We start from the raw sequence: 23,323 nt of genomic DNA on the forward strand, positions 1-23,323 counted from the left end.
GGTCCCAGGCCCACACACTCCTTCTCATCTCTGCTCCATGCAGAGTGGGGCTGCAGATGTTGGGAGAGATCACTCTAGAGAAGCTTGGAGAACAGGGGATGCCTCTAACAAAGTTCAAAAGTCCATATCTGCCTGAGCATCTTGACAAGATCCCTCTTTCCTCTGGCTTCTCTAGTGGCTCAGATGGTAAAGAATCCACCTGTAATGCAGGAGACCTGGGTTCGAACCCTGAGTTGGGAAGATCCCCTGGAGAAGGGAAATGGCAACCCGCTCCAGTATTCTTGCCTGAAGAATCCCACGGACAGAGGAGCCTGGTGGGCTATAGTCCGTGGGATCTTAAGCGTTGGACATAACAGCAACTAAGCACATACACACACCCTTTTCTCAAGAACTTTTGACCTTGCCCTCACCGCAAAGCATTTCCACAGAAGACCAGTGTCCACAGGAGTTTTAGAGACTTTATTATGTATAAACAATTTAAACACTTTGCCATAAATTATCTTTGCCTGTCCCTAGTCTTTGCTTAGCAGCAAATTAAAATTAATATAAAAACTCGATGAACAAGTCATACATGTATATTACAAAAAAGTTCCTGTACCAAAGTTCTTATTAGACATTTTTTTATGTTTTTTTTTAAACATTTTTTTTCTTGTTTTTTGTGCGTTTTTAAAATTTTTTCTCTCCTCGTGGTGACTTTCATGTGATTGTCTCAGTTTCTGGACCAAACAAACACACTAATAATTGTAAATCTCAAACAGTGATTGTGCCTCGAGGCTTAGGTATGTACAGGGTGATCTGAAGTGGTGCCCGTTTAGCAAAAGAGTGTCACGATGCCCACACCTCTACTGCAACTGATACCCACGAACTACGGAATCTAAACAGACTACACCCTGTAACTGCGTATTACTGTCCACAATGGAATCTTCAAAGACAAAAGAGTATGAAATTGATCTGTAGTGATTATAGCCACCCTTGGAATTAAATTTTACACTCTGCGCTCAAATAAATTAGCTCAGGCCAGACTAAATCAGGACCTGAGAGTTAAGTGCTGAACGGTATTATTTCGCTTCGATTTTTGATATTAATTTCCTTTTTTTTTCTTGTGTTTTTCTATTTTTTTTCTTTAAAAAGTTATTTCCAGTGCTCACTCTTTCACTTTTATCCCCCCCTCCCCAGTCGCTACACACAAATCACCCCCAAAGTCATGGTTTAAATGCACCTGTATTTGTTTAAACGAAAACGTCTGTAGTATCTATCCAACGAGCAGTCTGAATCGTGGTCCTTAGCTGGTCCTGGGATGCTGGCCCTCACGGATATCTGTGTGTCGCTCACATGTGAATGAGTGAGGTAATAGAACATGAGGCCTTCTCATCTTCACGTCTGTTTTTCGGTCGATGTGTTTTTGTTTTGTGTGTGTGTGTGTGTGTGTGTGTATTTTGTTTGTTTCCTATGTGCATATGTATGCTCTTTTGTTTCTTTTGAACATTTTGCGTCTCTTTCCGTCTGTTGGCTGCGTAGACCCTGAACAAGTGGGTCATTATTTTAGGGGAACTTGGAACGCGGTTGTGTGTTCGTCCATTCGTCTGTTTTGTGTTTTGTTTATTTGTTTTTTTTTTCCTCAGGAATTTTGCCGCCGGGCTTTAGTCTACTCCAGGAGGTGGGACTTCTCATGTGGACAGTAGCATTTGAACTCAAAAAATGTGAGCTTTCTTGCCACTTGGTCTCCTAAAGCAGCCCGGCCTTTAGTGCCCCAGTTAGGTCTTCATCTCCTTAGGAGAGGAGATAACAGTGACTCCCGCTGAGCCATCCAGGCGAGGAATGGCAGCAGACGATTTTGTTACCTCTTTCCCATCTCGTTCTGTCTTAAAAACTGGATGTTGCTGCTACTGTCCGCCAGCTCAGGGTACTGCTCGACGGGAAGCACGTAATAGCCCTCGTAGCCCTGCACGCGGCCTGTGCTCAACAGCTGCTGCTTCTCGCCCTCCGTCCACAGGCGGCTGCCCTCGCGGCCGTCCCTGGCTTTCTGCTGCTCCTTGGCCCAGGCCGTGCCCAGCGCCCTCTGCCTGGCCTGGTCCAGGACACGGGCCTTCTCTTCGTCCAGGGTGTCGGGGGTGAGGCCGTAGCGGATGCTGAGCAGCAGCGTGGAGTACTGGAACTCGATGTTGGTGAACCTTCGAGTCCTGCCGTTGACCAGCAGCGTGGGCTGCGACACGGTCACGTTCACCCCACTCTCCAGCACCTTGCGGCCAATGGTGGTGCCCAGGGTGACCAGGTCGGCGTCGGCCGAGCCGATCTTCACGAAGTAGTGGGTGTCCTTGCCCTCGATGCTGTAGTGCATCTTGTCCAGGTAGTAGGCGTTGTTCAGCACAGACGCCACCTTGCGGCTGTCCTCGCTGGCGATGCTGGACACGCCGGTGGTCACCCGCCCCTCCTTGATGGCAAACATGATGCCTTTGCCGATGATGGGCGTGGTGGTGGCGAACCAGTGGCCTGCTTTCTCGCGGATGCTGGCGTGGAGCTTCTTAGAAATGACCTGCCCTTCAAGAGCCAGGAAGGCCTGGTTGTGCCTCTCGGTTGTCTGCTGGACGCCTGTAATGAGCTGTGGGCAGAAGGAAACACAGAAAGCTGAGGAGGTGGGCTGGGCCCCCCTTGTGCATGTATGGGCTGAGTCAGAAAGAGGAAGGCTGGGACACCCCTGCAAGAATACGTCTTGCGTCTGTCATGATCAGAACTAAGAGAGCCCTACCTTTTGGAACTAGGACAGGTTGGCTTGTTTCCAGTGCTCTGATGGTATGGCCTCCCCACCTTGTAACTATAAATAGGGGTGCAGAGGCGTAACACCTGACTGGCATCTATACCCAGGCCTACCCAGTTACCATGTCTCTCCACCATTGCAGAAGGGTCATTTGGCCCGCTGATGGTTTAGCAGCTGCCTTATACATACATAGGGGCTTCCCTGGTGGCTCAGGTGGTAAAGAATCTGCCTGCAATGCAGGAGGCCTGGGTTCGACCCCTAGGTTGAGAAGGTCCCCTGGAGGAGGGAATGGCTACCCACTCCAGAAGGGGATGCTCATTAACTTCCTTGAGTTGGCACTGTGCTACTCCAAGTAAGGCTAGGAGCCGAGGCATCACCAGGACCTCCCCTGTTAGCAAAGACTAGAATCTCGGGCCTCCCTCCTGACCCACCGAGTCAGAAGCTGCATGTTAACAAGACCCTCTTCCTGGTCTGCATGCATATGAATGTTTGAGGCGCACCAGGCTAAAGAGATTCCAGTGTTGTGGGCCAGAGGGAATATCCCTGGGCTTTTTGAGCCATTTGCTTTGGATCCTAGCCCTGCTTCTGCAGGGGGACGAAATCCCCATTATCTCCTTGGCCTTGAGTTTTCCACTCACAAATTACAACTCATCTCAATTGGTGGTTGGGGGACAGGCTGGGATAATGGAGGAGGCTGTGCTGGGGAGGTAATGGCACTTAGATAAATGAGCGAAATGATGGCTATTCATCCAGTGAGTGGTCCCCGCGGGGCAGAACTGTGAGAACGCTGTTCTCAATTACCCGGCAGTTCCTTCTCTCTAGTGACACAGTCTGGACAATTATTCAGAGCAGCTGAGACCTTTCAGAGGTTGATCGTGCCAAGCACGGGTTCTGCAGCAGGAGAGATCCAAACACAGATGCCCACCCTTCCCGTCCAATTGTGGCCGCGGTCTCAGCTGCACCCAAATTGAAACTGACCACCTCTCGGTCATCACCGAGAAACCCAAGCACAGATTATGTTCTGAAAACTCAATCTGTATACGTTTGGGCCATAAAATGCTGAGATTTTATGTGAGGCATAAAAATGTTCTTTAATGGGACAGAAACTGCAAACCACCGTTTTATTATGTCCCATAAAAGCCAAAAGGGTTATGATCTTACAGGCAGTGCAGATGGTAGGTTGCTGCTAGATTTCTCAGTGCTGTTGTTAATCAAGGAGTGACTCAAGGGTATACACTGAACAGATAATGATACCACAATTAAGGTAATAATTGAGGTTGGGAAGAAATATGTGCTGTGCCAGATAAGTAACAGCACTGATGTTTGCTGTCTTGTGAAGCCACCAGGTTTCATGCCCCTTTTATACCCAGCTCCAGTATTTTCTGCTGCTACTGACATGTCCTTGGCCCCGACATGGTTCTGTTTGCCAGAGGGAATGATGATGGTCATTCGGATCCTTGGCAGGGACCTCCGCTTACCTGTCCGCTCTCACTTGCTTGACTCTCTGACAATTCATAGGGTGGAGGCACGAAATACATTTTGGCTCTTGGGAAGCCAGGAATTATGTTGCTGAGCTGAAATCCAAACATCACAAGCCAGCTTTTCACATCTATGGTGGAAACAGAAATAAAGACTTCTGAAATCATGATGGGTAGAAAGCTAGAGGGGATCTTGGAGAGAGGATGAAATCAAGTGGGATGTTGAGTATGGAGTCCAGCAGGAGACGGAGGCAAGAGCCTGTGAGGGTCTCCTGATCTGGACCTAGAGCTGCTTTACCTGGGCTCTAGGAAACAGATGTCCTTCCAGACTTGGTCAGTTGACCCCCATGCCCCCTCCACCTGGTGATTTAGGAAAGTGCTGGAGTAAGCTAGATCTCCCTTTGGATGCCCTTGTTGTGTGATCTTTGGCAAGTTCCTGGCCCTCTCTCAACTTGAGGTTCATCAGATACAAACTACTATTGTCATTGGGCTGTCGTGAAGGTTGAGGGAGAAAATTCACGTGGAGGGCTTATCATGGTGCCTGGCATGTGGCTTGTTCAGTCACAATGAATTCCTTCATTTGGCAAGTACTTCAGTATTGATGGGCCAGTCAGTGTGCTTAGAAGCTAGAGATATAATGATCGGAAATGTGTAGATGTGATGATTAACACTGTGCAGGACCTCCAGGCAGAGGCTGCTGCACCGAACCTGGCTCATTATGAAAGGGGGGGTCCCTGAGTGTACGCAATGCAGAGAGTCACCTGGCTCCTGAGATCCTTTCCTCAGGTGTCTACTCTTCAAAGGGAGGTCAAGAGAGAGCTCTTGTGCGCTCAGAATACAATTGCCCTTTCCTGCTAAGGCCCAGGGTTGGGTTGACTTCATTGTCATGCTCCATCTCTATTCCTGAATTCCTTCCTCATGATTTCATTATACAAGCAGTCAAGCCTTCCAGTATCCTGGCCTCTTAGTTGTTTGGTGATCCTCCACTTACTAACTCTCCTGCTCATTCTTTGGAGCTTGTGATCATCAGTAGCTCAATTTCATAGACATCACCCTCTGACCACCGCCTGGACTCTCTCTAGTTTACTCTTTTTTTGTAACTTCACCCCCCCGCCCCATACTCCCAGAATGTCTCCCTTCCCTAGGACCTTCAACCCAACCTAAACTTCTTTTCCCATCCCCCAGCTTCTTCGTCTTTCTTCTCATCTCACCTAGCATGCGTTCCACGGTCAGTCATTAGAATCATTCCCTTGTGTATATTCTCAGATCCTTTGCCTCTTTCCCACTTCATCACACTTGCTTGGTGAAATCATGGAAGGCTCCTGTTTGTCCCTGGTGCAGCTGAACGTGGCAGCAGAAATGAACGAAGCCACACTGGCTGGTGGTAAATTCCTGACCGTGAACCCCAACTGTGCCTTCCTGGCGCCTGGTAATCTGACCATATCCCCTTTTTCCATTCAGTCCTTCTCCCATTCTCCTGGGTGATTTGCTACGTCTCGTCTCTCCTAAAACATCCCCCACCTTCCTCACTCTAGCAGCTGACCTTTAATTCCTATTCTGAGAAAACGGACGAGGTCGGGGGGAATCCCCATAAACGCTCATCATATTTACCAGCATTAGTACCTTTATTCTCACTTTCCTTCTGTTACTCCAGGTGAGCTGCTGGAAAAAACCCTCCACTGGTGTAACAGGTCAGCCCACCAACATACAAACATGCCACTAAATACGCACCTTTAAGATCCCTCTCTTGTCCGTCCTTCTCCCTTTAGCCACCATGCGTGTCTCACCCCCTTTATAAGAACTTCCCAAACTCAAAATAATTCTCTAGACACAGGAACTCCCATTTCTCTCCTTTGAATCAGGCTTTGCTCCCAAAGATGCATTAGAACAACACTTGTCAAGGTCAGACATGACCTCCGTGTTGCTAAGTCCAATGCTGGCTGTGGTCCTCATCTTACTTTGACCTATGAGAAGTCTTTGACAAGTTGAACGCTCCTGCATCTCTCTCTGTTTTAGCCTTGTGGACAGCACACTGTCCCGTCCCCCTCCCACCTCTGTGGCTGCCTCTTGTCCCTCTGGCTCCTCCTCATCTCTCTGCTCTGAACGCTGGGATGTCCTAGACTCAGTCTGTGAACTTCTTCTCCACTCTATCTATTCTTCCCAGACATGGTGATCTGATCCAGTCTCAGGGCCCTCAATACCATTTTTTTTTCCTTCCAAGTTTGAGATAATATGGACATACAGAACCGTATAATTTTACACAGCATGATTTAACTTACATCATGAAATGATGAGTACATTTAGTGAATACTATTGTCTCATAGACAGAGAAGGCAATGGCAGGCCACTCCAGTACTCTTGCCTAGAAAATCCCATGGATGGAGGAGCCTGGTAGGCTGCAGTCCGTGGGGTCGCTACGAGTCAGCCATGACCGAGTGACTTCACTTTCACTTTCACACATTGGAGAAGGAAATGGCAACCCACTCCAGTGTTCTTGCCTGGAGAATCCCAGGGACGGGGGAGCCTGGTGGGCTTCCATCTATGGGGTCACACAGAGTCGGACACGACTGAAGTGACTTAGCAGCAGCAGCATTGTCTCATAGATATACAAAATAAGAGAAAAACATTTTTTTCTCTTATGATGGAAACTCCAGGATGGAAACCATACATGAGTTTTAGCTATATTTATCATGTCATACATTCTATCCCTAGCCCAATCTGTATTCTAAGCCAGATCACCCTAAATATACTGAGAGTTAGCAAAAATGCACCTTATCATTTTCACATGGTGCCTTAATGGATAGAAGAATGCCTAATAGAAACACTTGTCCATTATTTGATTTGATTACATACAAAAGGATTCATATAAGGACATGTTTGTTTTTAAATAATTTATTTTTGGCTGCACCGGGTCTTCTGCTTGGGCTTTTCTTTAGTTGTGGCGAGTGGGAGCTACTCTCTAGTTGCAGTGCTCGGGCTTCTCACTGAAGTGGCTTTAGGGCACACAGCTCCTAGGCTCTGCAGCACAGGCTTGGTAGTTGTGGCACATGGGCTTAGTTGCTTCACAGCATGTGGGATCTTCCTGGATCAGGGTTTGAACCCATGTCCCGGCATTGGCAGGCAGATTCTTTACCACTGAGCCACCAGGGAAGCCCCAGGACATGCTTTATTTGCACCTCAGTACCACTTACATGCTGATGCCAACTCCAAACTTTACGTCTCCATCTAGGACTTCTCCCTCAGTGCCCAGCTTCTGTCCAAACCTCAGCCCCTTGTCTTCCTCCTCACGTCTGTCACAGCAGCTTCTTCACCCCTGACTGTGCTAACCCCATCCTTTCAGCTGCCGCCCTGGACCTCTTCCTTTTTCTCACTCTCTGCGTCTAATCCATCCATAAACCCTCTACTTTTTTTTTTAATTGAGGTAAATCTCATGTAACATAAAACTCATCATTTTAAAGTGCACAATTCAGTGGCTTCCAGTTACATTCACAATGTTGCACAATCATCGTTTCTGGAAGTCATGAATTCCAAAACATGTTCATCATCTGCTCAAAAACTGCATCACCATTAGTACTCATTCTGAATTCTTCTTTCCCCTCAGTCCCTGACAACCACCACTGCTTTCTAGTCTCCATGGATTTGCCTTCTCTGGATATTTCATATAAATGAAATCAAAGAACATGTCTGGCTTCTTTCAATTAGCACATCATTTTCAAGGTTCATCCACGTTGTAGCATGTATCAGTATATTATTATTATTTATGGATGAATATTCTGTTGTTTGGATATCCCATTTTGTTTATTCATTTATCAGTCAATGGATAGTTCAGTAGTTTACACTTTTTTTTTAATATTATGGATAATGCTATTATGAATATCCATGTACAAATTTATATATTTTTTCATTTACTGTCAGGGTTTTATTATTATTTTAGGATAACATTTAAAAAAATGAAGTACACTGATTTACAGTGTTGCATTAGTTTCAGGTATAGCAAAGTGATTCAGTTATGTACATACATACATATATATTCTTTTTTTACTTTTTATTTTATATTGGAATATAGTTGATTTACAGTGTTGTTTCAGGTGTACAGCTAACTGATTCTGTTGTCCATATGCACATATTCATTCTTTTTCAGAATATTTTCCTATATAGGTTATTACAGAATATTGAGTAGAGTTCCCTGTGCTATACAGTAGGTCCCTGTTGATTACCTATTTTATATACTAAAGTGAAGTTGCTCGGCTGTGTCCGACTCTTTGCGACCCTGTGGACTGTAGACCACCAGGCTCCTCCGTCCATGGAATTTTCCAGGCAAGAACAGTGGAGTGTGTTGCCGTTTCCTTCTTCAGGGGATCTTCCCCACCCAGGGATCAAACCCCGGTCTCCCACATTGCAGGCAGATAATTTACCATCTGAGCCACCAGGGAAGCCCATTTTATATATAGTAGTTGTTATTTAGTTGCTAAGTTGTGTCCAACTTTGCAACCCCATGAATTGCAGCACTCCATGCTAAAGCTGAAGCTCCAATACTTTGGCCACCTCATGCGACGAGTTGACTCACTGGAAAAGAGTCTGATGCTGGGAGGGATTGGGGGTGGGAGGAGACGGGGGCAACAGAGAATGAGATGACTGGATGGCATCACCGACTCTGTGGACATGAGTTTGAGTGAATTCTGGGAGTTTGTGATGGACAGGGAGGCCTGGCCTGCTGTGATTCACGGGGTCGCAAAGAGTGGGACACGACTGAGTGACTGAACTGACTGACTGACTGACTGATGCTTCCCTGTCCTTCACCATCTCTTGGAATTTGCTCAAACTCAGGTCCATTGAGTTGATGATGCCATCTAACCATCTCATCCTCTGTTGTCCCCTTCGCCTCCTGCCTTCAATCTTTCCCAGCATCAGGGTCTTTACAGTGAGTTGGCTCTTAACATCATGTGGCCAAAGTATTGGCGCTTCAGCTTTACCCTCAGTCTTTCCAATGAATATTTAGGGTCGATGCCCTTTAGGATTGACTTCCTTGATCTCCTTGCTGTCCAAGGGACTCTCAAGAGCCTTTTTTAGTACCACAATTTGAAAGCATTAAATTCTTCAGCACTCAGCCTTCTTTATGGTCCAACTCTCACATCTGTACATGACTACTGGGAAAACCATAGCATTGACTAGATGGACCTTTGTCATTTGTCAGCAAAGCGATGTCTCTGCTTTTTAATACATTGTCTAGGTTTGTCACAGCTTTTCTTTCAAGGAGCAAACGTCTTTTAATTTTATGGCTGCAGTCACCATCTGCACTGATTTTGGATCCTAAGAAAATTAAAATGAAATCTGTCACTGTTTCCACATTTTCCCCCATCTATTTGCCATGAAGTGATGGGACCGGATGCCATGATCTTCGTTTTTTGAATGTTTAGTTTTAAGCCAGCTTTTTCACTTTCCTCTTTCACCTTCATCAGGAGGCTCTTTAGTTCCTCTTCACTTTCTGCCACTAAAGTGGTATCATCTGCATATCTGAGGTTGTTGATATTTCTCCTGGCAATCTTGATTCCAGCTTCATCAAGCCTAGTATTTCGCATGATGTCCTCTGCATATAAGTTAAATAAGCGGGGTGACAATATACGGCCTTGACATACTCCTTTGCCAATTTTGAGCCAGTCCATTGTTCCATGTCTAGTTCTAAATGCTGCTTCTTGTCCTGCAAACAGGTTTCTCAGGAGACAGGTAAGTTGGTCTGGTACTCCCATTTGTCTAAGAATTTTCTACAGTTTGTTGTGATACACACAGTCAAAGACTTTAGCATAGTCAATGATGCAGAAGTAGATGTTTTTCTGGAATTCCTTTGCTTTTTCTATAATCCAACAGATGTTGGCAATTTGTTCTCTGGTTCCTCTGCCTTTTCTAAACCCAGGTTGTACATCTGGAAGTTCTCAGTTCATGTACTGCTGAAGCCTAGCTTGAAGGATTTTGAGCATAATTTTGTTAGCATGTGAAATGAGTGCAACTGTGTGGTAATTTGAACATTCTTTGGCATTGCCTTTCTTTGGTATTAGAATGAAAACTGACCTTTTCCAGTCCTGTGGCCACTGCTGAGTTTTCCCAATTTGCTGGCATATTGAGTGCAGCACTTTAACAGCATCATCTTTTAGGATTTGAAATAGCTCAGCTGGAATTCCATCACCTCCACTAGCTTTGTTCATAGTAATGCTTCCTAAGGCTCACTTGACTTCACACTCCAGGATGTCTGGTTCTAGGTGAGTGAACACACCATCATGATTATCGAGGTCATTAAAGGGCTTTTTTTGTACAGTTCTTCTGTGAATTCTTGCCACTTCTAAATCTCTTCTGTTCTATTAGGTCCTTGCTGCTTCTCTCCTTTATTGTGCCCAACTTTGCACGTTCCCTTGGTATCTTTAATTTTCTTGAAGAGATCTCTAGTCTTTCCCATTCTATTGTTTTCCTCTATTTCTTTGCATCATTCACTTAAGGAGGCTTTCCTTGCTATTCTCTGAAACTCTGCATTCAGTTGGTTATATCTTTCCCTTTCTCCTTAGACTTTCACTTCTCTTCTTTTCTCAGCTATTTGTAAGGCTTCCTCAGACAACCACTTTGCCTTGTTGCATTTCTTTTTCTTGGGGATGGTTTTGGTTACCACCTGTACAGAGTCACGAACCTCCATCCATAGTTCTTCAGGTACCCTGTCTCTCAGATCTAGTCCCTTGAATCTATTTGTCACCTCCAGTGTATAATTGTTAGGGATTTGATTTAGGTCATACCTGAAAGTCTTAGTGATTTTCCCTACTTTCTTCAATTTAAGTCTGAATTTTGCAACAAGGAGCTGATAACCTGAGCCATAGTCATCAACAGGTCTTTTTTTTTGCTGACTGTATAGAGCTTTTTCACCTTCAGCTGAAAAAAATGTAATCAATCTGATTTCAGTATTGACCATCTGGTGATGTCCATGTGTAGAGTCATCTCTTGTGTTGTTGGAAGAGGGTGTTTGCTATGACCACTGCGTTCTCTTGGCAAATCTGTTAGCCTTTGCCCTGCTTCATTTTGTACTCCAAGGCCAAACTTGCCTGTTACTCCAGGTATCTCTTGACTTGCTGCTTTTGCATTCCAGTCCCCTGTGATGAAAAGGACATCATTTTTTGGTGTTAATTCTAGGAGGTCTTGTAGGTCTTCATTGAACTATTCAACTTCAGCTTGTTTGGCATTAGTGGTTGGGGCATGAACTTGGATTTTTGTAGTGTTGAATGGTTTGCTATGGAAATAAACCCAAGTACTGCATTTCAGACTCTTATTGACTATGAGGGCTACTCCATTTCTCTACGGGATTCTTGCCCACAGTAGTAGATACAATGGTCATCTGAATTAAGTTCGCCCATTCTCGTCCACTTTAATTCACTGTTGATGTTCACTCTTGCCATCTCCTGTTTGACCACATCCAATTTACCCTGACTCATGGACCTGACATTCCAGGTTCCTATGAAATACTGTTCTTTACAGCATTGGGTTTTACTTTCACCACCCGTTGTTGTTGTTCAGTTGAGGCCCCATGGGCTGCAGCATGCCAGGCTCACTCAAACTCATGTCCTTGAGTCGGTGTTGCCATCCAATTATCTCTTCCTCTGTCCACAACTGGCTGTTGTTTCTGCTTTGGCCCAGCCTCTTCATTCTTCTGGAGCTATTTCTCTGTTCTTCCCCAGTAGCATATTGGACACCTACCGACCTGGGGGCGCTTATCTTTCAGTGCCATTTCTTTTTGCCTTTTCATACTCTGTATGGGACTCTCAAGGCAAGAATATGAAGTGGTTTGCCATTCCCTTCTCCAGTGGATCACATTTTGTCAGGCGATAACTAACAGGGACATGCCCTCCAGCCTCTCCACATAGCTGGAAGACATGCCCAGTGCCCTGGCTGTCCCACTGCTGGCCCTTGTTGAGTGTGTAAACCTTCATGGGCCATTGGGTGCTGGTCAATGTGAAGCCTGGGGCTGAGGCAAAGGCCCTGCTGCAAGAGGGTCTGAGAGAAGCTGGTGCCGATGTTGGAGGATGCCCAGGAACCGAGGGCTTCCCCAGTTTTCCATTGCCTCTGGCTGCCCTGGGGCCAATCCACCAAGCTTCTAATTTATCCCTCCCTACCATGATTTCCCCCAGCAATCACAAGTCTGCTTTCAAAGTCTGTTAGTCTGTTTCTGTGTTGCAAATTAGTTCATTTTTGTCATTCTTTTTTAGATTCTACACATAAGTGATATCAAATGATATTTGTCTTTCTGTGTCTACTCAGTATAACAATCTCCAGGGTCCATCCACACTGCTGCAAATGGCATTCTTTTGTTCTCTTTATGGCTGAGTAATATTCCATTGTATATATGTTCCATAATTTTATCCATTCCTCTGTTGATGGACATTTAGGTTGCTTCCATGTCCTGGCTATTATAAATAGTGCTGCAGTGAACACTGGGGTGCATGTATCTTTTCTAATTATGGTTTTCTCCAGATATATGCCCAGGAGTGGGATTGCTCAATCACACAGTAGCTCTATTTTTCTTTTGTATTAAATAATTTCCATACTGTTCTCTGTAGTGGTGGTACCAATTTGCATTCCCACCAACAGTGCAGGAGGGTTCCCTTTTCTGCACACTTTCTTCAGCACTTATTGTTTATAGACTTTTGATGATGACTATTCTGACTGGTGTGAGGTGATACCTCATTGTAGTTTTGATTTGCATTTCTCTGATAATTACTGATGTTGAGCATCTTTTCATGTGCTTTATGGTCACATGTATGCCTTCTTTGGAGAAATGTCAATTTAGATCTTCTGCCCATTTTTTGATTGGGTTGATTGTTTTTTGACATAGAGCTGCATGATCTGTTTGCACATTTTGGAGATTAAACACTGTTGGTTGTTTCACTTGCAAATAACTTCTCTCATTCTGTAGGTTGTCTTTTCGTTTTGTGTATAGGTTCCTTTGCCATGCAAAAGCTTTTAAGTTTAATTTGGACCCATTTGTTTATTTGTGCAGTGACTATCTCTTATAATAGTTTTTATTTTAAGGTCTATTTTGTCTGATATGAATATTGCTACTCCAGCTGTCTTCTGATTTCCACTTGCATAGAATATTCTTTACCATTCTTTCACTTTCAGTCTGTATATGTTTATGTCCCTAGATCTGAAGTGGGTCTCTACTAGACAGCATTATGTATGGGTCTTGTTTTTCCATTCAGTCAGTTTATGTCTTTTGGTTGGAACATTTAATCAATTTACGTTTAAAGTAATTATTGATATGTATGTTCTTATTTGAGAAGGAAATGGCAACCTACTCCAGTATTCATGACTGGAGAATCCCATGGGCAGAGAAAGGTGGCAGGCTACAGTTGATGGGGTGGCAAAGAGTCAGATATGACTGAGCAACTTAGCATGCAGGCACCCACATGTTTTTATTGCTGTTTGGTTAATTGTTTTGGGTTTGTTTTATAGCTCTTTTTTCCCCCTTCCTCTTTTCTTGTGGTTTGATGACTGTCTTTCGTGATGTGTTAGATTGCGTGTGTGTGTTTGTATCTATTGTAGATTTTTGGTTTGAGGTTCCCATGAGGTTTTGATATAGCATCTATGTGTATGAGATTGTTTTAACTTGCTGATCTCTTAATTTCCCATGCATTTCTAATATCATACATTTGTACTCTTCACTCTTCTCACAATTGCTGGTTATGATATCATATTTGTGTGTGATTTTCTACCCTTATGTTTGCCTTTACCATGAGGTTTTTGATTTGTAATCTCCTTGTTTCTAGTTGTGGCCTTTTCTGCCTGGAGAAGCTCCTTTGCATTTGTTGCAAAGCTAGTTTGGTGGTGCTGAATTCTCTAAGCTATTGCTTATCTGTAAAGCTTTTGATTTCTCCATTGAATCGGAATGAGAGCCTTTCTGGGTAGAGTACTCTTGCTTGCAGGTTCTTCCCTGTCACCACTTTTTTTTTTTCCTTTCACCACTGTAAATGTATCATGCCACTCTCTTCTGGTCTGCACAGTTTCTGGGGAAAAATCAGCTGACAGCCTTATGGGGATTCCCTTAAATATTATTTGTTGCTTTTCATAATTTTTGGTTGTCTTTTATTTTTGTCAGTTTGATTAATATGTGTCTCAGTATGTTCTTCCTTGAGTTTTTCTTGTATGGGACAACTCTGAACTTTGTGGACTTGAATGAGTGTGTCTTTTCTTATGACAGGAGAGTTTGGTGCCTAATCTCTTCAAGTATTTTCTCAGACCCTTCTCTCTCTCTCATCTTCTAGGACTCCTATAATGGGAATGTTGATGTATTTAATGTCCCAGAGGTCTCTGAGACTGTTCTCATTTCTTTTTATTTTTCTTTTTTCTATTCCACAGCAGTGATTTCTACCACTCTCTTCCAACTGACTTATTCGTTCTTCTGTCTCACTTATTCTTCTATTGATTTATTCTAGACTATTTTTATTTCCGTTATTGTATTGTTAATCTCTATTCTTTAAATATTTCAGGTCTTTTAAAAATGTTTCTTGTATCTTCTCAGCCTGTGCCTCCATTCATTTCCAGGATCTTGGATCATCTTTACTATCATTATTCTGAATTCTTTTTCAGGTAGATTGCCTACCGCCAGTTCACTTAATTGTACTTCTGGCTTTTTATCTTGTTCCTTCATCTGAAACATATTTCTTTGCCATCTCATTCTGTCTTTCTGTGTTTGTGGTCTCCTTTCTGCAGACTGTAGGGTTGCAGATCTTGCTTCTTCTGTCTGTCTTCTAGTGGATGAGGCTGGTCTAAGAGACTTGTGCAGGCTTCCTAGTGGGAGGGACTAGTTCCTGCCCACTGGTGAGTGGAGCTAGGTCCTGTCCCTCCGGGAGGTGGAGCCATTTCAACAGATATATTTTCAGGTGGCTTGTGATCTCAGTACAGCTTTAGGCAGCCTGCCTGCTGATGAGGTTGTGTTCTCCTTCTGCTGATTGTTTGGCCTGGGGTGTCCCAGGACTATAGTCTGCAGGCTGTTGGGTGGGGCCAGGTGTTGGCGCCAAAATCATGACCTCTGGGAGAGCTCACACCAATCAATATTCCCTGGCACTTCTACCACCAGTGTCCTTGCCCCCACAAGTGAGCCACAGCCACTTGCCACATCCCCAGGAGAACCTCCCTACACCAACCCTGCCAAGACCCACAGGTAGGTCTGGCCCAGACTCCTGTGTGGTCACTGCTTTGTGCTGGGTGCTCAGTTGTTCAGTTCAGTCGCTCAGTCGTGTCTGACTCTCTGCGACCCCATGAATCACAGCACTGGGTACTAGTACACGTGAAGTCTTGTGTGCATCCTCCAAGAGTAGAGCCTCTGTTTCCCTCATTCCTCTGGAGCTCTTGTACGCAAGCTCTGCTGGCCTTCAACGGCAAATGCTCTGGAACTCCTCCTCCTGTTGCCAGACTCAGCCTGGAGAGCCCAACACGGGGCTCAGAATTCACTCCTACGGGAGAACCTCTGTAATATGATTATTTTCCAGTTTGTGGGTTACCCATCCGGTGGGTATGGGGTTTGATTATGTCACGAAAGTGCCCCTCCGACATCAGGCTGTGATTCTCTGGATGTTAAAGTATCTTTTTTGGTAGGTTCCAGTCTTTTTTGTTGATGGCTGTTCAGCAGTTGTGATTTTGGTGTTTTTGTGAGAAGAGTCCTACTTCTGCCATCTTGTCCAGAATGGAGGGCTCTACATATGTTCTTTTTCAGATACTTTTCCATTAAAGGTTATTTCCTGTGATATACAGGTCCTTGTTGTTTATTTTATATAAAGTATTGTATATGTGTTAATCTCAGACATCCAATATATTTCCCCCTCCCCCTTTCCTCTTTAGTAATCATCATAACTTTGTTTTCTATGTCTGTGAGTTTCTCTGTGTTTTTAAAAATAACTTAATTTGTACTATTTTTTAGATTCCACACATAAATTATATCATATATTTGTCTTTTTGACTTTTCACTTAGTATGATAATCTCTAGGTTTATTCATATTGCTGCAAATGGCATTATTTTATTTTTTTATGGTCAAGTAATATTCCATTGTATATATGTACCACATCTTCTTTATCCATTCATCTGTTGGTGGGCATATGGGTTGCTTCCATGTCTTGGCTATTATGAACAGTGTTGCTATGAACATAGAGGGGCATGTATCTTTTTGAATTATAATTTTATCTTTTCTGGTTATATGCATGGGAGTGGGACTGCAGAATCATATGATAGCTCTATTTTTTTTTTTTTTAAGGAGCCTCCATACTGTTCTCCATAGTGGCTGCACCAATCTACATTTTCACCAACAGTGTAGGAGGGTTCCCTTTTCTCTACCCCCTCTCCAGCATTTGTTATTTGTAGACTTTAAAAAAAATTTAAGGGGCTCTTGTCCGCATTCCACTGCGCTGGGAGGGGCAGGAGCCCTAGCTCGAGCTAGAAATAAACCCCATTCTTGCTTTTGCAAAAAAAAAAAATTTAAGGAACTTCCCTGGTCGTCCAGTGGCTAAGACTCTGAGCTCCTAATGTAGGGACCGGGGTTCAATTCCTGGTCAGGGAACTAGATCCCACATGCCACAGTGAAGAGCAAAGATCCTATGTGTCATAACTCAGGGAAGCCAAATAAATAAATAATTAAAAATTTAAATATTTATTTGGCTGAGTCAGGTTTTAGTTGCAAGACTTGGGATCTTTAGTTTCAGTATGTGGGATCTAGTTTCCCCACCAGGGTTGATCCTGGGCTCCTTGCATTGGGAGGGCAGAGTCTTAGCTCCTGGACCACCAGGGAAGTCCCATTTGTAGACTTTTTGATGATGGTACAAATTGACATTTGAAAATGTGTTTTTAGTTCTCTTGTGTATACACCTAGGTGTGGAATTGCAGAGTCCTATGGTTAACTCTAATAATTTGGCCACCTCATGCAAAGAGTTGACTCACTGGAAAAGACTCTGATGCTGGGAAGGATTGGGGGTGGGAGGAGAAGGGGACGACAGAGAATGAGATGGCTGGATGGCATCACCGACTCGATGGACATAAGTTTAAGTGAACTCCGGGAGTTGGTGATGGACTGGGAGGCCTGGCGTGCTGTGATTCATGGGGTCACAAAGAGTCAGTTACGACTGAGCGACTGAACTGAACTGATGGTCAAATCCTTTAGTTTTACTTTTAAAACAGAAACAGACCAGAATCTGTGTCTTCTCACCACTTCTACCATTTAAAGCCTTGCCTCATCTTCTGACTGGCCTCCCTGGTTTCACCTCTGCTCCACACACCCTGTCAGCACAGCAGCCAGAATAAGCCCCTAGCGTTCCCCTTCTCATAACACTCCAGGGATTCCCTCGTTCCTCTCAGTGAAGAAGTGAAAGTCCTGCTAATGGCCTGAGGGACCCTTAACATGTGATCTCTCTTCTCTCTCTTGCTCTCTCTGCTATTTCTTAAACATGCCAGGTGCACACTCATCTTGGGGCCTTTATACTGGCAACAACTCCACCTGGAATGTGCTGTCTCACTCTTCCCTTTTTCAAGTCTTGCTCAGATACTGCCTCCAATAAGGCTGACCTCAACCCCCACATTTAACCCCTGCCCATTCCCGCCTAACAATCCCTAGTCCCCTTCCTCATGCATCCCCCACCGCCAAAACTGTAACCACACTGTAACATATGTCTCATGTGGCTATTTATTGCATTCATTGTTTTTCATCTGTCTCCCTCGGAGAGAATGTAAGCTCCACCAGGACAGGGAGTTAAAAGTCTGTGTCATTCACTGATGTCTCCCCAGGTGCTCAGTAAGGATTCATGGAGTGGATGAACGAACAAACACTGAACATATGTGGCAAAAGCCACCCTGACTACTGTGTGTGACGGAGGAACTACCTGTACCTGCCTGAGAAGAGGCTTCTGAAGGGGCTGAGTAAGGTCTACCCACCTCCTGCCCTGGGGCTGGTATGAGGGGCTTAATGCAACTTTGCTGCTTAACGTACAGTCCGAGAAGACCCTCTAATGAGGGAGATTCTGGGATCTGTGGTGTATCCATCAGCCTTAGGTGCAGACTAGGTATTGAATGACTTGGTAACTATACTTATTAACGATAGTCCATTTAAGACTGATTAACATCAATAATCATACATGTGTACAAGCTAAGTTGCTTTGGTCATGTCTGACTCCATGTGACCTTATGTAGCCCACCAGGCTCCTCTGTCCATGGAATTCTCCAGGCAAGAATATTGGAGTGTGTTGTCATGCCCTCCTCCAGGGCATCTTCCCAACCCAGGGATTGAATGGGAGTCTTTTATGTCTCCTGCACTGGCAGGTGGGTTCTTTACCACTAGCGCCACCTGGGAAACCCATTTGAGAGTCATTAACATCAATAATCATAAGAGAGATGCAAGTAAAAACCCCAGTGAAATAGTACCTCATACCTCTCAGAATCACTGTCATCAAAAAGACAAGAAACAATAAGTGTTGGTGAGGATGTGGAGAAAAGGGAGTCCTTAGGCACTGTTGATGGGAATGTTAATTGGTGTAGCCACCATGGAAAACAGTATGAAGGGTCCTCAAAAATTAAAAATACAACTGCTATATGATCTGGCAATTCTACTCCTGGGTATTTATACAAAGAAAACACTAATTTGAAAAGACATATGCACCCCTGTGTTCACTGCAGCATTATATATGATAGCTAAGACACGGAACCTAACTGTCCATGGACAGATGAATGGATGCGGACAGTGTGGTATATATACATCTATAGTGGAGTATTCTTAGTGAAAGAAGTTAGCGAAAGACAAATACCATATGTTTTCACTTAAATGTGGACTCTAAAAAACAAAACAAATGAACAAATATATTAAAAGAATAGAGTCACAGATACAGAGAACAAACAGGTGGTTGACAGAGTGGAGATGAGTTGGGGAATGAGCTAAATAGATGAAAGAGATTAAGAGCTACAACTACCAGTTATAAATAGGTCACAGGGATGTAATGTACAACTCAGGGAATATGGTCGATAGCACTGTAATAACTTTGGTGCGTAATCTATAAAAATATTGAATCACTATGTTGTACACTTGAAGCTAATATAATATTGTAAGTCACCTATACATCAATAAAGAAGTCATTTAAGAATACAGGTTTGAAATTGCTTTAAAAATTGTGTCAGCATCCCAGCAGAGAGAAGCCTGGCTTTAGTCCAGCAACAATCATATACCCACAGAGCACCTCTGTGCAAAGTACTAATAGATGATGAATGCTGTGCAGTGTGTATTTCTAAACTGGGTATTCCTGGTCACCCATCATGATCACCTGTCAAGATTGTTCTGCCATATCTGGGGATTATTTTACTGGTATTTGCTATCTAATTAAAAAATTGTTTTACCCTGTCTACTTAAGGAAATCCATTTAAAAAAAGAAGAGACTTTATGTCACTACCATAAGTGGGAAAGCAGACTTGCTGCAAACAGAAAATAACTGTAAAATTAAAACAAAGCAATGCAATTAAATTGGAGCATGATTTTGTTACCTGCTACCGGGGGAGTCTTAGACCCGCTCTCTCCATTAAAAAGGGAGATTAGAAGTGTTAATGAGGTGTTAAATACACACCAGCATCAACTGGAGGCTTTCTCCTCTGCCTATTTGGGAGAATAAAAAGAGCATGGAAAGAAACTAACTTCCCCCTTTTGTGTTGCCATGTTATTTAATACCTCATCTGTACAACATATAAAATCATTACATCTTTCACCAGAAAGATGAAGGGAATCCCACGAAAGGCAAGAAAAAAGGTCTTTGCCCTCAGCAGATTCTCCCCTGCAGGCATCTCTCCCTGGTTTCCAGGAGATAAGTTAACAACACTCGGCCTTGGGGACCAGGCATTTCTTCTTCTTTGTTTCTTTTTTGGCCACACCATGCGGCATGCGGGATCTTAGTTCCCTGACCAGGGACTGAACATGTGCCCCCTACAGTGGACGCGCAGAGTCTTAACCACTGGACCATCAGGGAAGTTGCAAGGGACCAGACATTTTAATGGCTGCTCCGATGAACACTAATAGATCATGTCATGTGTTTTCTTCTTTTAAAGTTTCTAACGTGGCTTGGTTTCCAAGTCTAAACCTCTTCTGAAATGTTTATTCAAGTTGCTTGTCTCCTACGTTTCGCAGAAGGCACTTGTGGCATCATACAGACACTTCTCCTCCTTTCAAGTCATTGGTGTCCTCCGGTGGTAGCCTCCCTAAACAATCATTCCTCCAGGTAGGAGTTGGTGATGTGGGCCCTCCTGATAGCTCGTCACTCCCCCTCCTTATGTCCTTCTCAGCAAGTGCTGCTGGAGCACGTGCTCTGTAATACACACTGTCAGCATAGCGGCTTAGGTGGTAAGTGCAGACAGAGCAGAGGGTAGAATGAGGGGGCGGCTGGGCCTCCCTCCTCTCAGGGAAATCAATCTCCATGAAGTCCGACTTCAAACTTGAATGAATCTGGGGGTCTGTAAGCCCAGAGATCCCCAAGGGAGAAGGGTGGGGAGCCAACCCAAGTCATCGTGGGTAACATTTCTGAGGTCTCAGAATGTAGGGTTTCAGATTTGCCAGAGCAATGCCACTCAGGGCAGAGTTTGGGATCTGTTTCAAAATAGAGCTGCACACCCCTGGGAGCCCTAGGGAATTACATAAAGGGGATAACTTCACTCCTCACCTACAGACTTCCTGTCTCCGAGTCTAGCGCGTCTTATAAAGAACAAATGCATTCCTACCATGGATCAGGCTTTGTGCAGCCCTTGGCTCTTTACATATCATGACTCGCTTGCTCCTAACAGGGGGTCTGTGCTGCTCGCCTCTGTGCCAGTAGAGGAAACAGCCTCCACCAGCCTCAAGAGGTGTCTGCTGCACTCAGAGAGCTGCATTTCCAAACAGGAAGGATTCTTTTGAGCACAAGATAGGGAGAGAGAGAAAGAGAATTTCTATTCGTGGCGTTCCTGCTGACTACATGTTAATTACTTCTTAAATTGTGAGTGGCAAGTTCAACCACTCTGCTCGTCTCCTAAGATCCAAGTTAAGAGTCACAAAGATGGGTTTACCGATGAGCCAACACTTGAATAACGGAGAGTGATTTGATGTTCTCTCCTGGGATGCACCTTTCGGAGGGCATCTCGTCTGCGGCAGGCAGCAGGTGCGGGCTTGTGCCTAGTCAAGCGCTCTCCCAGGTTCTCTTCCTCTGCTTTGACTGCAGGCATTAGTCCTAGGCGTGGAGCTTCTCTAATAGGACCTTTTATTTTAGACTCTTTGAGTGTTTTCTGGAGTCAATTTTGTTGGACTTGTTCAGCTTGGCTTTGATGCCCATTTATTGAGTCTCCATAAAGCACTGGAATGAGGAATGTCATCTTGCTATTCAAAAAGCTCTGCTAATTTCTTTTTTCTATTTTTACTGGCGTATAGTTGATGTATTTATTTTAAATTATACTCCAGTAGAAACATTTGGAGTATATTATACTCCAATAAAATCACTTAAAAATACATGAAATTCTAAAATGATTTTTATTGGAGTATAGTTGCTTTACAATGTTATGTTAGTTTCTGCTGTGCAGCAAAGTGAATCAGCTACACGTATTTGTATATCCTCTGTTTTTTAGATTTCCTTCCCATTTAGCTCACCACTGGGCACTGAGTATCTGCTAGTTTCTTTTTGTCTTTTCGGGAGAACCAGGAGAGTAGCTGAGGGTCAGTGAGGTTGACTATGCTTTGCAAATGATTTTGTTTGGGTCTTGGTAGCTGTAGGGTGTTTAACCCAAGCTGAGGACTTTCTATTTGCTTCTGGCTGGTCCATCCCTAAGGTGTCCAGTGCCAAGAGGGCTCTGGGAAGTGCATTCTTGGGGGTGGAGGCCTTCTTCTTCTATGCCCGAGATAGGCATGGGCTGCCACCCCATTCCTATTGTTTTCTTCATCTGGAGACTCTTCCTCTCCCTTCCCCACTTCATAATGGCCTCAGCTCAAACGCCCCTTCCTCTGTGAGCACCCCAAAGAAATGAGATCCTTTGTTCTCTAACTCTTAGCTGTTTCATTTCTCTTCACGGCCCTTGTCATTATCTGAAACTATATACACAGGGGTGTGTGTGTTTTCTTGAGACGCCCTTTAGTTAGAAACTGCAGTGTGGTCAGTGGGAGAAGAAGGTGGGATGATTTGAGAGAACAGCACTAAACATATACGTTACCATTTGTAAAACAGATAACCAGTGCGAGTCTGATGTATGAAGCAGGGCACCCAAAGCTGGTACTCTGTGACAACTTGGAAGGATAGGGTAGGGGGTGGTTCAGGATAGAGGGGACACGTATATACCTATGGCCAATTCATACTGACATATGGCAAAAACCACCACAATGTTGTAAAGTAATTATCCTCCAGTTAAAATAAATGAATTAAAAGAAACTGCAGTGAGCTGGGTGGACACAAACCCTGCTAAGTCCTGGGGAAGAGAGGAAGCCCTGGCAGAGTAGCATGGCAGCGCCTCCCGATGATGAACAGTGGGGCGACTAGGAGGGAACTAGCTTGGGTGTAACTCCTGTACTGAGGTACCAACTGCTTCGGTTGTAGGGGGGTGCTGGGTTCAACTTCAAAGGCTCTGGAACTTGTCAGTGAGGCACAACATGGCCAGAAGTTGACCTTTAAGGTCATCTACTTCTGCAGCAAGGGGCACTGAGGGCCACATTGTGCTCCAGGGAGCTGCTGCTTCCTTTCCTATCTTGGGGACAGATAAATGATCCCTGGTTACCTGAGGGTAGGGACCCTCTAGGCTTGATGCTTCCCTGGCCCATGGCTAAGAGCTATGAGTTCCCTGGAACTTGTGGGGGCTTGGAATTGGGGTCCTCACTGTTATTCATCTACAATGCATGTTCAGGTGAGATTGCTCCATATTCTTTGTTGAATATTGGTCTTTTCCCTTCCATTCATTTATCTATCCATCTATCCAGATTTCCTTGTTTTATCTCCCTGAAAAAAGGGACTCTATCTTGTCGTCCACTGCATCTCTAGTACTTATATGTTACATGAAAATATCTGTCAATAGGTGAATAGACATATGGATAGATAA

General features: G+C 44.2%; 1 protein-coding gene across 1 annotated transcript in view; it reads right to left on the reverse strand.

Annotated features, from left to right (window-relative positions):
* Positions 1-450: 450 nt before the first annotated feature.
* The window catches only part of TENM2 (teneurin transmembrane protein 2), a 497,500-nt gene continuing 474,627 nt past the window's right edge, over positions 451-23,323 (reverse strand). Inside the window, exons 27-28 of the mRNA XM_088838514.1 lie at positions 4,234-4,364; positions 451-2,599 (exon numbers count right to left, since the gene is read on the reverse strand). Coding sequence (XP_088694640.1) covers positions 1,838-2,599; positions 4,234-4,364 — 893 coding nt within the window. The 3' untranslated portion in view covers positions 451-1,837. The remainder of the gene's footprint in view (positions 2,600-4,233; positions 4,365-23,323) is intronic.

This window comes from Moschus berezovskii, chromosome 8 (genome assembly GCF_049115385.1).
Source record: "Moschus berezovskii isolate FMDL1 chromosome 8, NW_MosBer_1.0, whole genome shotgun sequence".
In the NCBI taxonomy this organism is placed as follows: domain Eukaryota; kingdom Metazoa; phylum Chordata; class Mammalia; order Artiodactyla; family Moschidae; genus Moschus; species Moschus berezovskii.